This window comes from Ranitomeya imitator, chromosome 5 (genome assembly GCF_032444005.1).
Source record: "Ranitomeya imitator isolate aRanImi1 chromosome 5, aRanImi1.pri, whole genome shotgun sequence".
Classification (NCBI taxonomy): Eukaryota; Metazoa; Chordata; class Amphibia; order Anura; family Dendrobatidae; genus Ranitomeya; species Ranitomeya imitator.
In genome coordinates this window covers 698,339,789-698,355,346 of record NC_091286.1, presented here as the reverse complement: position 1 = coordinate 698,355,346, position 15,558 = coordinate 698,339,789, and the positions used below count along the sequence as shown (strand labels likewise).

Sequence of the window (15,558 nt, the reverse complement as noted above, 5' to 3'; positions counted from 1 at the left end):
TGTATACAGATACATGATAAGATCCTGTCTGCAGTCACCACTAGGGGGAGCTCCCTGTATACAGAGATACATGATAAGATCCTGTCTGCAGCCACCACTAAGGGGGAGCTCCCTGTATACAGAGATACATGATAAGATCCTGTCTGCAGTCACCACTAGGGGGAGCTCCTTGTATACAGAGATACATAAGATCCTGTCTGCAGCCACCACTAGGGGGAGCTCCCTGTATGCAGAGATACATTATAAGATCCTGTTCGCAGTCACCACTAGGGGGAGCTCCCTGTATACAGAGATACATGATAAGATCCTGTCTGCAGCCACCACTAGTGGGAGCTCCCTGTATACAGAGATACATGATAAGATCCTGTCTGCAGCCACCACTAGGGGGAGCTCCCTGTATACAGAGATACATGATAAGATCCTGCCTGCAGCCACCACTAGTGGGAGCTCCCTGTATACAGAGATACATGATAAGATTCTGTCTGCAGTCACCACTAGGGGGAGCTCCCTGTATACAGAGATACATGATAAGATCCTGTCTGCAGCCACCACTAGGGGGAGCTCCCTGTATACAGAGATACATGATAAGATCCTGTCTGCAGCCACCACTAGTGGGAGCTCCCTGTATACAGAGATACATGATAAGATCCTGTCTGCAGCCACCACTAGGGGGAGCTCCCTGTATACAGAGATACATGATAAGATTCTGTCTGCAGTCACCACTAGGGGGAGCTCCCTGTATACAGAGATACATGATAAGATTCTGTCTGCAGCCACCACTAGGGGGAGCTCCCTGTATACAGAGATACATGATAAGATCCTGTCTGCAGCCACCACTAGGGGGAGCTCCCTGTATACAGAGATACATGATAAGATCCTGTCTGCAGCCACCACTAGGGGGAGCTCCCTGTATACAGAGATACATGATAAGATCCTGTCTGCAGCCACCACTAGGGGGAGCTCCCTGTATAGAGAGATACATGATAAGATCCTGTCTGCAGTCACCACTAGGGGGAGCTCCCTGTATACAGGGATACATGATAAGATCCTGTCTGCAGCCACCACCAGGGGGAGCTCCCTGTATACAGATACATGATAAGATCCTGTCTGCAGTCACCACTAGGGGGAGCTCCCTGTATACAGAGATACATGATAAGATCCTGTCTGCAGCCACCACTAAGGGGGAGCTCCCTGTATACAGAGATACATGATAAGATCCTGTCTGCAGTCACCACTAGGGGGAGCTCCTTGTATACAGAGATACATAAGATCCTGTCTGCAGCCACCACTAGGGGGAGCTCCCTGTATTCAGAGATACATGATAAGATCCTGTCTGCAGCCACCACTAGGGGGAGCTCCCTGTATACAGAGATACATTATAAGATCCTGTTCGCAGTCACCACTAGGGGGAGCTCCCTGTATACAGAGATACATGATAAGATCCTGTCTGCAGCCACCACTAGTGGGAGCTCCCTGTATACAGAGATACATGATAAGATCCTGTCTGCAGCCACCACTAGGGGGAGCTCCCTGTATACAGAGATACATGATAAGATCCTGCCTGCAGCCACCACTAGTGGGAGCTCCCTGTATACAGAGATACATGATAAGATTCTGTCTGCAGTCACCACTAGGGGGAGCTCCCTGTATACAGAGATACATGATAAGATCCTGTCTGCAGCCACCACTAGGGGGAGCTCCCTGTATACAGAGATACATGATAAGATCCTGTCTGCAGCCACCACTAGGGGGAGCTCCCTGTATACAGAGATACATTATAAGATTCTGTCTGCAGTCACCACTAGGGGGAGCTCCCTGTATATAGAGATACATGATAAGATCCTGTCTGCAGCCACCACTAGGGGGAGCTCCCTGTATACAGAGATACATGATAAGATCCTGTCTGCAGCCACCACTAGTGGGAGCTCCCTGTATACAGAGATACATGATAAGATCCTGTCTGCAGCCACCACTAGGGGGAGCTCCCTGTATACAGAGATACATGATAAGATTCTGTCTGCAGTCACCACTAGGGGGAGCTCCCTGTATACAGAGATACATGATAAGATTCTGTCTGCAGCCACCACTAGGGGGAGCTCCCTGTATACAGAGATACATGATAAGATTCTGTCTGCAGCCACCACTAGGGGGAGCTCCCTGTATACAGAGATACATGATAAGATCCTGTCTGCAGCCACCACTAGGGGGAGCTCCCTGTATACAGAGATACATGATAAGATCCTGTCTGCAGCCACCACTAGGGGGAGCTCCCTGTATACAGAGATACATTATAAGATTCTGTCTGCAGTCACCACTAGGGGGAGCTCCCTGTATATAGAGATACATGATAAGATCCTGTCTGCAGCCACCACTAGGGGGAGCTCCCTGTATACAGAGATACATGATAAGATCCTGTCTGCAGCCACCACTAGTGGGAGCTCCCTGTATACAGAGATACATGATAAGATCCTGTCTGCAGCCACCACTAGGGGGAGCTCCCTGTATACAGAGATACATGATAAGATTCTGTCTGCAGTCACCACTAGGGGGAGCTCCCTGTATACAGAGATACATGATAAGATTCTGTCTGCAGCCACCACTAGGGGGAGCTCCCTGTATACAGAGATACATGATAAGATCCTGTCTGCAGCCACCACTAGGGGGAGCTCCCTGTATACAGAGATACATGATAAGATCCTGTCTGCAGCCACCACTAGGGGGAGCTCCCTGTATACAGAGATACATGATAAGATCCTGTCTGCAGCCACCACTAGGGGGAGCTCCCTGTATAGAGAGATACATGATAAGATCCTGTCTGCAGTCACCACTAGGGGGAGCTCCCTGTATACAGGGATACATGATAAGATCCTGTCTGCAGTCACCACTAGGGGGAGCTCCCTGTATACAGAGATACATGATAAGATCCTGTCTGCAGTCACCACTAGGGGGAGCTCCCTGTATACAGAGATACATGATAAGATCCTGTCTGCAGACACCACTAGGGGGAGCTCGCTGTATACAGAGATACATGATAAGATTCTGTCTGCAGTCACCACTAGGGGGAGCTCCCTGTATACGGAGATATATGATAAGATCCTGTCTGCAGTCACCACTAGGGGGAGCTCCCTGTATACGGAGATACATGATAAGATCCTGACTGCAGCCACCACTAGGGGGAGCTCCCTGTATACAGAGATACATGATAAGATCCTGTCTGCAGCCACCACTAGGGGGAGCTCCTTGTATACACAGATACATGATAAGATCCTGTCTGCAGTCACCACTAGGGGGAGCTCCCTGTATACAGAGATACATGATAAGATCCTGTCTGCAGACACCACTAGGGGGAGCTCCCTGTATACAGAGATACATGATAAGATCCTGTCTGCAGCCACCACTAGGGGGAGCTCCTTGTATACAGAGATACATGATAAGATCCTGTCTGCAGCCACCACTAGGGGGAGCTCCCTGTATACAGAGATATATGGTAATATCCTGTCTGCAGACACCACTAGGGGGAGCTCCCTGTATACAGAGATACATGATAAGATCCTGTCTGCAGTCACCACTAGGGGGAGCTCCCTGTATACAGAGATACATGATAAGATCCTGACTGCAGCCACCACTAGGGGGAGCTCCCTGTATACAGAGATACATGATAAGATCCTGTCTGCAGACACCACTAGGGGGAGCTCCCTGTATACAGAGATACATGATAAGATTCTGTCTGCAGTCACCACTAGGGGGAGCTCCCTGTATACAGGGATACATGATAAGATCCTGTCTGCAGTCACCACTAGGGGGAGCTCCCTGTATACAGAGATACATGATAAGATCCTGTCTGCAGTCACCACTAGGGGGAGCTCCCTGTATACAGAGATACATGATAAGATCCTGTCTGCAGACACCACTAGGGGGAGCTCCCTGTATACAGAGATACATGATAAGATTCTGTCTGCAGTCACCACTAGGGGGAGCTCTGTTATGGCCGGCAATCAGGCAACACAGCGTGCAGTAATCAGCGCACATACAGAGATCTGGCAATAACCAAAAACAATAGGCCAAGCTCTGAGACGTGGAATCTCTGTAGACTGCAGTACCTGATCTATCCTCACACAACTATAAGCAGCAGTGGATTGCGCCTATAACTACCTATGCAACTCGGCACTGCCTGAGGAGCTGACTAGCCTGAAGATAGAAATACAAGCCTGACTTACCTCAGAGAAATACCCCAAAGGAATAGGCAGCCCCCCACATATAATGACTGTTAGCAAGATGAAAAGACAAACGTAGGAATGAAATAGATTCAGCAAAGTGAGGCCCGATATTCTAGACAGAGCGAGGATAGCAAAGAGAACTATGCAGTCTACCAAAAACCCTAAAACGAAAACCACGCAAAGGGGCAAAAAGACCCACCGTGCCGAACTAACAGCACGGCGGTGCACCCCTTTGCTTCTCAGAGCTTCCAGCAAAAGTTAATAGCAAGCTGGACAGAAAAAACAGAAAACAAACTAGAAGCACTTATCTAGCAGAGCAGCAGGCCCAAGGAAAGATGCAGTAGCTCAGATCCAACACTGGAACATTGACAAGGAGCAAGGAAGACAGACTCAGGTGGAGCTAAATAGCAAGGCAGCCAACGAGCTCACCAAAACACCTGAGGGAGGAAGCCCAGAGACTGCAATACCACTTGTGACCACAGAAGTGAACTCAGCCACAGAATTCACAACAGAGCTCCCTGTATACAGGGATACATGATAAGATCCTGTCTGCAGTCACCACTAGGGGGAGCTCCCTGTATACAGAGATACATGATAAGATCCTGTCTGCAGTCACCACTAGGGGGAGCTCCCTGTATACAGAGATACATGATAAGATCCTGTCTGCAGCCTCCACTAGGGGGAGCTCCCTGTATACAGAGATCCATGATAAGATCCTGTCTGCAGCCACCACTAGGGGGAGCTCCCTGTATACAGAGATACATGATAAGATCCTGTCTGCAGTCACCACTAGGGGGAGCTCCCTGTATACAGAGATACATGATAAGATCCTGTCTGCAGACACCACTAGGGGGAGCTCCCTGTATACAGAGATACATGATAAGATCCTGTCTGCAGACACCACTAGGGGGAGCTCCCTGTATACAGGGATACATGATAAGATCCTGTCTGCAGCCACCACTAGGGGGAGCTCCCTGTATACAGAGATACATGATAAGATCCTGTCTGCAGCCACCACTAGTGGGAGCTCCCTGTATACAGAGATACATGATAAGATCCTGTCTGCAGCCACCACTAGGGGGAGCTCCCTGTATACAGAGATACATGATAAGATCCTGTCTGCAGCCACCACTAGGGGGAGCTCCCTGTAATGGGATGTGTACAGCTCCTAATAAACTCTGCATTCTAGCTGTTGCTGTGTCCCATTAGGTGGAGCAGTTGCGGTCAGGCACCAGGACTTAGGTTACCTGCAATGTTCCCGCTCTGTAAGATATGGACAGTCACAGTCCTGTCATTAAGATGTTGGTTTTGCAGATGCAAATGATCTGTTAGTTTCCTCGGATATAAAGTGAAGAGTAAATAGAGGGATTTGTACAAATCCGTTCTGGAGGTTACAAGTCTTCTCTGGTTTCCTTGACTTTTTCTAGATGCAAATCACAGTCATTACCGAGAAAATCCCCGACCTGTGTGTGCCGATCAACGGGTGCATCGGGTGCGGACATCACCCCTCCCCCGCCAGCTTTGGGAGGGGTGTACTAATGATAGGATACAGGTCGGGAAAATGGAGCATCACAATAAAGTGCGACATGTAAGCTGGGGGAATATTTTCTGCACGCACCCATGGCGCTGACACACCGGATATTGTGTGGTGTAAGCCGTGTGGAAGTCATCAGTAGTCTAGAATACGATATAAGGTCCATATGTCGGATCCATACGGCCCCCGGCTCTTGTCCCCTCTAGAGGCAAAAACAGAATCAGGAGACCTCCCGTCCCCAAAATACCCCCAGACTCCTTCATATGTTCAAATCAACAGAACCTAATTTGGCTGGGCGCCATAAAGATGAGAAGTGATTAACAAGAAGCGAAAATGAATATATTTATTAAATAACAATGCAGCGCCCCAGAGATCTGGCCATTGCAGTAACGTCGCTCTGCCACTAAGGGGAGTGATGGTACGTCTGATGGCACTAAAGGAGTTCATCTGACCAGGTATCACCAGCACACATTACACTTCACACTCCGGCCACTAGGGGGAGCAAAAGGTTCTATTTATTGGGCCACTCCTCACACTGGTAAAACTAGGGGTTGGATAGAAAGTTAGGACAGAAGCTGACTGGGTTGGATTCAGGCAACATCCCGTGGCAGGGGGTGTTGCAGGGAGAAGATTCAGGGGGGTCCCTGTCAGGCGTGGGAACCTGGCAGGCACCTAGCGAACAGAACAGAACGTTACAGAACCGCGCCTGCACACCCCGCGGCGGTATCCTAAGAAAGAGACACGAAAGGAAGGATATTGTGGAACAGTGTAAATGAGATCAAGCACAAGGAGAAACAGTAGGAGTTGTGCCCCGAGAACGGCAACATCCTTCTGAGGTGCGTAGCCGGTGGCCGGAACACCGAGGAAGTAACTGACACTATGCCTTACTTCAAATACCGCAGGACAGTTAATTATAGGTTGGCTGTCTACCTTACATCACCTACGCAGACATAGGGGGCAACGCGTGGAGAGGGGCTTCTCTGGGGTCCCGGAAGAGCTCCGAGCCTTCCCGTCAAACGGGTGCGTTCTAGCCATAACATATATCTGAGGGACGAGAAACTAGTAACATCTGGAACGAAAGAGAACGACTTAGAAAGAACGAACGAACAAGAACAGCAGTTGTGAGGACTATACCGAATGCTCAGCAGGGTAGGACTACAACACACAGGCGCTAGTGGTAGGCAATGATTTCCATCTGTAAAGGGAACTCTGGATGTGCCCATCGGACCGGCCGGTCTCCGACAGCCCTGTTGAGCGTGCTCTAGATTGAGGATCCTGAATTCACCAGTAAAGAGGTAAAGAGACTGCAACCTTGTGTCCTCGTTATTGACTGCACCTCACACCATCACCATCTACCTTACTGGGAAGCCCTGGGGACATACTTCACCTGTGGGAAGGTACACCATCCAGCTGCCATTCCATCACCCCAGTGGACCCCACAGCAGCGTCATTCACCCTGACCGAATACCACAGGTGGCGTCACAAATCCCTGACAGACTCCTACCACCTTTTATTGGACGCCCCTTAGCAGGGTCATGGACCGGGTCTAGCCACCGTGACAGCCTCAGAACTGAGCCAGCAGAGGACCGGTACCGAGTAACCCGCGGCCCTGCGTCTGCGCTCCAACAACAAATATAAAAACAATGAAAAAGACAAATGTAAATACTGATGTAAAAAACTGAACAAATACTGCTAATGTGACGGCAGCCTGAATGTCGCAGTGGAGCCAAGGAAGAGGCGACGCGGTGCTGCACTTAAAAAAAAAAAAAAAACGTCCTGAAAATGTATTTTAATTTCTCTATATTTGTATTTGTTTGTTTTCTTCAGGTGGAAACTACAGAGAAAATTAATCAGAGAAGAACAAGGAAATCGTCAGGTAACTAAGTGACAAAGTTGTGGCCAAAAGTTTTGAGCCCCACACCAACTTTGGATTTCACAAATTGTTTTTTTCAGCGTTTTTCACCCTTTTAGTCTGATGTTTCTATTGTTACAGAAGTTTTTACACATTTATTGACAAATCCATGAAGTTTCTGTGACAAATCAATACATTAAGCACTGCCCCTTATTCTCCTCACTCCTGCTTTGTTCTCCACACTCCTGCCCCTTATTCTCCACACTCCTGCACCTTATTCTCCACACTCCGCCCCTTATTCTCCAGACTTCTGCCCCTTATTCTCCAGACTCCTGCCCCTTATTCCCCACACTCCGCCCCTTATTCTCCAGACTTCTGCCCCTTATTCTCCAGACTCCTGCCCCTTATTCCCCACACTCCTGCCCCTTATTCTCCACACTCCTGCCCCTTATTCTCCACACTCCGCCCCTTATTCTCCAGACTTCTGCCCCTTATTCTCCAGACTCCTGCCCCTTATTCCCCACACTCCTGCCCCTTATTCTCCACACTCCTGCCCCTTATTCTCCACACTCCGCCCCTTATTCTCCAGACTTCTGCCCCTTATTCTCCAGACTCCTGCCCCTTATTCCCCACACTCCTGCACCTTATTCTCCACACTCCGCCCCTTATTCTCCAGACTTCTGCCCCTTATTCTCCAGACTCCTGCCCCTTATTCCCCACAATCCTGCCCCTTATTCTCCACACTCCTGCCCCTTATTCTCCACACTCCGCCCCTTATTCTCCACACTCCGCCCCTTATTCTCCAGACTTCTGCCCCTTATTCTCCAGACTCCTGCCCCTAATTCCCCACAATCCTGCCCCTTATTCTCCACACTCCTGCCCCTTATTCTCCACACTCCGCCCCTTATTCTCCAGACTTCTGCCCCTTATTCTCCAGACTCCTGCCCCTTATTCCCCATACTCCTGCCCCTTATTCTCCACACTCCTGCCCCTTATTCCCCACACTCCTGCCCCTTATTCTCCACACTCCGCCCCTTATTCTCCAGACTTCTGCCCCTTATTCCCCACACTCCTGCCCCTTATTCTCCACACTCCGCCCCTTATTCTCCAGACTTCTGCCCCTTATTCTCCAGACTCCTGCCCCTTATTCCCCACACTCCTGCCCCTTATTCTCCTCACTCCTGCTTTGTTCTCCACACTCCTGCCCCTTATTCCCCACACTCCTGCCCCTTATTCTCCACACTCCGCCCCTTATTCTCCAGACTTCTGCCCCTTATTCTCCAGACTCCTGCCCCTTATTCCCCACACTCCTGCCCCTTATTCTCCACACTCCGCCCCTTATTCTCCAGACTTCTGCCCCTTATTCTCCAGACTCCTGCCCCTTATTCCCCACACTCCTGCCCCTTATTCTCCACACTCTGCCCCTTATTCTCCAGACTTCTGCCCTTTATTCCCCACACTCCTGCCCCTTATTCTCCACACTCCGCCCCTTATTCTCCAGACTTCTGCCCCTTGTTCCCCACACTCCTGCCCCTTATTCCCCACACTCCTGCCCCTTATTCTCCAGACTTCTGCCCCTTATTCCCCACACTCCTGCCCCTTATTCTCCACACTCCGCCCCTTATTCTCCAGACTTCTGCCCCTTGTTCCCCACACTCCTGCCCCTTATTCCCCACACTCCTGCCCCTTATTCTCCAGACTTCTGCCCCTTATTCTCCACACTCCTGCCCCTTATTCTCCAGACTCCTGCCCCTTATTCTCCACACTCCTGCCCCTTATTCCCCACACTCCTGCCCCTTATTCTCCAGACTCCTGCCCCTTGTTCCCCACACTCCTGCCCCTTATTCTCCAGACTCCTGCCCCTTATTCCCCACAATCCTGCCCCTTATTCTCCACACTCCTGCCCCTTATTCTCCACACTCCGCCCCTTATTCTCCACACTCCGCCCCTTATTCTCCAGACTTCTGCCCCTTATTCTCCAGACTCCTGCCCCTAATTCCCCACAATCCTGCCCCTTATTCTCCACACTCCTGCCCCTTATTCTCCACACTCCGCCCCTTATTCTCCAGACTTCTGCCCCTTATTCTCCAGACTCCTGCCCCTTATTCCCCATACTCCTGCCCCTTATTCTCCACACTCCTGCCCCTTATTCCCCACACTCCTGCCCCTTATTCTCCACACTCCGCCCCTTATTCTCCAGACTTCTGCCCCTTATTCCCCACACTCCTGCCCCTTATTCTCCACACTCCGCCCCTTATTCTCCAGACTTCTGCCCCTTATTCTCCAGACTCCTGCCCCTTATTCCCCACACTCCTGCCCCTTATTCTCCTCACTCCTGCTTTGTTCTCCACACTCCTGCCCCTTATTCCCCACACTCCTGCCCCTTATTCTCCACACTCCGCCCCTTATTCTCCAGACTTCTGCCCCTTATTCTCCAGACTCCTGCCCCTTATTCCCCACACTCCTGCCCCTTATTCTCCACACTCCGCCCCTTATTCTCCAGACTTCTGCCCCTTATTCTCCAGACTCCTGCCCCTTATTCCCCACACTCCTGCCCCTTATTCTCCACACTCTGCCCCTTATTCTCCAGACTTCTGCCCTTTATTCCCCACACTCCTGCCCCTTATTCTCCACACTCCGCCCCTTATTCTCCAGACTTCTGCCCCTTGTTCCCCACACTCCTGCCCCTTATTCCCCACACTCCTGCCCCTTATTCTCCAGACTTCTGCCCCTTATTCCCCACACTCCTGCCCCTTATTCTCCACACTCCGCCCCTTATTCTCCAGACTTCTGCCCCTTGTTCCCCACACTCCTGCCCCTTATTCCCCACACTCCTGCCCCTTATTCTCCAGACTTCTGCCCCTTATTCTCCACACTCCTGCCCCTTATTCTCCAGACTCCTGCCCCTTATTCTCCACACTCCTGCCCCTTATTCCCCACACTCCTGCCCCTTATTCTCCAGACTCCTGCCCCTTATTCTCCACACTCCTGCCCCTTATTCTCCAGACTTCTGCCCCTTATTCCCCACACTCTTGCCCCTTATTCTCCACACTCCGCCCCTTATTCTCCAGATTCCTGCCCCTTATTCTCCAGACTTCTGCCCCTTATTCCCCACACTCCTGCCCCTTATTCTCCACACTCCTGCCCCTTATTCTTCAGACTCCTGCCCCTTATTCTCCACACTCCTGCCCCTTATTCCCCACACTCCTGCCCCTTATTCTCCACACTCCTGCCCCTTATTGTCCAGACTTCTGCTCCTTATTCTCCAGACTCCTGCCCCTTATTCTCCAGACTCCTGCCCCTTATTCTCCAGACTCCTGCCCCTTATTTTCCAGACTTCTTCCCCTTATTCTCTAGACTCCGGCCCCTTATTCTCCAGACTCCTGCCCCTTATTCTCCACACTCCTGCACCTTATTCTCCACACTCCGCCCCCTATTCTCCAGACTTCTGCCCCTTATTCTCCAGACTCCTGCCCCTTATTCCCCACACTCCTGCCCCTTATTCTCCACATTCCTGCCCCTTATTCTCCACACTCCGCCCCTTATTCTCCAGACTTCTGCCCCTTATTCTCCAGACTCCTGCCCCTTATTCCCCACACTCCTGCCCCTTATTCTCCACACTCCTGCCCCTTATTCTCCACACTCCGCCCCTTATTCTCCAGACTTCTGCCCCTTATTCTCCAGACTCCTGCCCCTTATTCCCCACACTCCTGCACCTTATTCTCCACACTCCGCCCCTTATTCTCCAGACTTCTGCCCCTTATTCTCCAGACTCCTGCCCCTTATTCCCCACAATCCTGCCCCTTATTCTCCACACTCCTGCCCCTTATTCTCCACACTCCGCCCCTTATTCTCCAGACTTCTGCCCCTTATTCCCCATACTCCTGCCCCTTATTCTCCACACTCCTGCCCCTTATTCCCCACACTCCTGCCCCTTATTCTCCACACTCCGCCCCTTATTCTCCAGACTTCTGCCCCTTATTCCCCACACTCCTGCCCCTTATTCTCCACACTCCGCCCCTTATTCTCCAGACTTCTGCCCCTTATTCTCCAGACTCCTGCCCCTTATTCCCCACACTCCTGCCCCTTATTCTCCTCACTCCTGCTTTGTTCTCCACACTCCTGCCCCTTATTCCCCACACTCCTGCCCCTTATTCTCCACACTCCGCCCCTTATTCTCCAGACTTCTGCCCCTTATTCTCCAGACTCCTGCCCCTTATTCCCCACACTCCTGCCCCTTATTCTCCACACTCCGCCCCTTATTCTCCAGACTTCTGCCCCTTATTCTCCAGACTCCTGCCCCTTATTCCCCACACTCCTGCCCCTTATTCTCCACACTCTGCCCCTTATTCTCCAGACTTCTGCCGTTTATTCCCCACACTCCTGCCCCTTATTCTCCACACTCCGCCCCTTATTCTCCAGACTTCTGCCCCTTGTTCCCCACACTCATGCCCCTTATTCCCCACACTCCTGCCCCTTATTCTCCAGACTTCTGCCCCTTATTCCCCACACTCCTGCCCCTTATTCTCCACACTCCGCCCCTTATTCTCCAGACTTCTGCCCCTTGTTCCCCACACTCCTGCCCCTTATTCCCCACACTCCTGCCCCTTATTCTCCAGACTTCTGCCCCTTATTCTCCACACTCCTGCCCCTTATTCTCCAGACTCCTGCCCCTTATTCTCCACACTCCTGCCCCTTATTCCCCACACTCCTGCCCCTTATTCTCCAGACTCCTGCCCTTTATTCTCCACACTCCTGCCCCTTATTCTCCAGACTTCTGCCCCTTATTCCCCACACTCTTGCCCCTTATTCTCCACACTCCGCCCCTTATTCTCCAGATTCCTGCCCCTTATTCTCCAGACTTCTGCCCCTTATTCCCCACACTCCTGCCCCTTATTCTCCACACTCCTGCCCCTTATTCTTCAGACTCCTGCCCCTTATTCTCCACACTCCTGCCCCTTATTCCCCACACTCCTGCCCCTTATTCTCCACACTCCTGCCCCTTATTGTCCAGACTTCTGCTCCTTATTCTCCAGACTCCTGCCCCTTATTCTCCAGACTCCTGCCCCTTATTCTCCAGACTCCTGCCCCTTATTTTCCAGACTCCTGCCCCTTATTCTCTAGACTCCGGCCCCTTATTCTCCAGACTCCTGCCCCTTATTCTCCACACTCCTGCCCCTTATTCTCCAGACTTCTGCCCCTTATTCTCCAGACTTCTGCCCCTTATTCCCCACACTTCTGCCCCTTATTCCCCACACTCCTGCCCCTTATTCTCCAGACTCCTGCCCCTTATTCTCCAGACTCCTGTCCCTTATTCTCCACACTCCTGCCCCTTATTCTCCAGACTTCTGCCCCTTATTCTCCAGACTTCTGCCCCTTATTCCCCACACTCCTGCCCCTTATTCTCCACACTCCTGCCTCTTATTCCCCACACTCCTGCCCCTTATTCTCCACACTCCTACCCCTTATTCTCCAGACTTCTGCCCCCTATTCTCCAGACTCCTGCCCTTATTCTCCACACTCCTGCCCCTTATTCTCCAGACTTCTGCCCCTTATTCCCCACACTCCTGCCCCTTATTCCCCACACTCCTGCCCCTTATTCTCCACACTCCTGCTCCTTATTCTCCAGACTTCTGCCCCTTATTCCCCACACTCCTGCCCCTTATTCTCCGCACTCCTGCCCCTTATTCTCCACACTCCGCCCCTTATTCTCCAGACTCCTGCCCCTTATTCTCCAGACTTCTGCCCCTTATTCCCCACACTTCTGCCCCTTATTCCCCACACTCCTGCCCCTCATTCTCCAGACTCCTGCCCCTTATTCTCCAGACTCCTGTCCCTTATTCTCCACACTCCTGCCCCTTATTCTCCAGACTTCTCCCCCTTATTCTCCAGACTTCTGCCCCTTATTCCCCACACTCCTGCCCCTTATTCTCCACACTCCTGCCTCTTATTCCCCACACTCCTGCCCCTTATTCTCCGCATTCCTGCCCCTTATTCTCCACACTCCGCCCCTTATTCTCCAGACTCCTGCCCCTTATTCTCCAGACTCCTGCCCCTTATTCTCCACACTCCTGCCCCTTATTCTCCAGACTTCTGCCCCTTATTCTCCAGACTTCTGCCCCTTATTCCCCACACTTCTGCCCCTTATTCCCCACACTCCTGCCCCTTATTCTCCAGACTCCTGCCCCTTATTCTCCAGACTCCTGTCCCTTATTCCCCACACTCCTGCCCCTTATTCTCCACACTCCTGCCCCTTATTCTCCAGACTCCTGCCCCTTATTCTCCACACTCCTGCCCCTTATTCCCCACACTCCTGCCCCATATTCTCCAGACTCCTGCTTCTTATTCTCCACACTCCTGCCCCTTATTCTCCAGACTTCTGCCCCTTATTCCCCACACTCCTGCCCCTTATTCTCCACACTCCGCCCCTTATTCTCCAGATTCCTTCCCCTTATTCTCCAGACTTCTGCCCCTTATTCCCCACACTCCTGCCCCTTATTCTCCACACTCCTGCCCCTTATTCTTCAGACTCCTGCCCCTTATTCTCCACACTCCTGCCCCTTATTCCCCACACTCCTGCCCCTTATTCTCCACACTCCTGCCCCTTATTGTCCAGACTTCTGCTCCTTATTCTCCAGACTCCTGCCCCTTATTCTCCAGACTCCTGCCCCTTATTCTCCACACTCCTGCCCCTTATTCTCCAGACTTCTGCCCCTTATTCTCCAGACTTCTGCCCCTTATTCCCCACACTTCTGCCCCTTATTCCCCACACTCCTGCCCCTTATTCTCCAGACTCCTGCCCCTTATTCTCCAGACTCCTGTCCCTTATTCTCCACACTCCTGCCCCTTATTCTCCAGACTTCTGCCCCTTATTCTCCAGACTTCTGCCCCTTATTCCCCACACTCCTGCCCCTTATTCTCCACACTCCTGCCTCTTATTCCCCACACTCCTGCCCCTTATTCTCCACACTCCTACCCCTTATTCTCCAGACTTCTGCCCCCTATTCTCCAGACTCCTGCCCTTATTCTCCACACTCCTGCCCCTTATTCTCCAGACTTCTGCCCCTTATTCCCCACACTCCTGCCCCTTATTCTCCACACTCCTGCTCCTTATTCTCCAGACTTCTGCCCCTTATTCCCCACACTCCTGCCCCTTATTCTCCGCACTCCTGCCCCTTATTCTCCACACTCCGCCCCTTATTCTCCAGACTCCTGCCCCTTATTCTCCAGACTTCTGCCCCTTATTCCCCACACTTCTGCCCCTTATTCCCCACACTCCTGCCCCTTATTCTCCAGACTCCTGCCCCTTTTTCTCCAGACTCCTGTCCCTTATTCTCCACACTCCTGCCCCTTATTCTCCAGACTTCTGCCCCTTATTCTCCAGACTTCTGCCCCTTATTCCCCACACTCCTGCCCCTTATTCTCCACACTCCTGCCTCTTATTCCCCACACTCCTGCCCCTTATTCTCCACACTCCTACCCCTTATTCTCCAGACTTCTGCCCCCTATTCTCCAGACTCCTGCCCTTATTCTCCACACTCCTGCCCCTTATTCTCCAGACTTCTGCCTCTTATTCCCCACACTCCTGCCCCTTATTCTCCACACTCCTGCCCCTTATTCTTCAGACTTCTGCCCCTTATTCCCCACACTCCTGCCCCTTATTCTCCGCACTCCTGCCCCTTATTCTCCACACTCCGCCCCTTATTCTCCAGACTCCTTCCCCTTATTCTCCAGACTCCTGCCCCTTATTCTCCAGACTCCTGCCCCTTATTCTCCAGACTCCTGCCCCTTATTTTCCAGACTCCTGCCCCTTATTCTCTAGACTCCGGCCCCTTATTCTCCACACTCCTGCCCCTTATTCTCCACACTCCTGCCCCTTATTCTCCAGACTTCTGCCCCTTATTCTCCAGACTTCTGCCCCTTATTCCCCACACTTCTGCCCCTTATTCCCCACA

At 51.6% G+C, this 15,558-nt stretch overlaps 1 protein-coding gene across 1 annotated transcript in view; it reads left to right on the top strand.

The window, feature by feature from the left end:
• The window catches only part of LOC138637959 (adhesion G-protein coupled receptor F3-like), an 82,313-nt gene that overhangs the window by 14,529 nt on the left and 52,226 nt on the right, over window positions 1-15,558 (top strand). Inside the window, exon 4 of the mRNA XM_069726880.1 lies at window positions 7,579-7,627. Within this exon, the coding sequence (XP_069582981.1) occupies window positions 7,579-7,627 (49 nt within the window). The remainder of the gene's footprint in view (window positions 1-7,578; window positions 7,628-15,558) is intronic.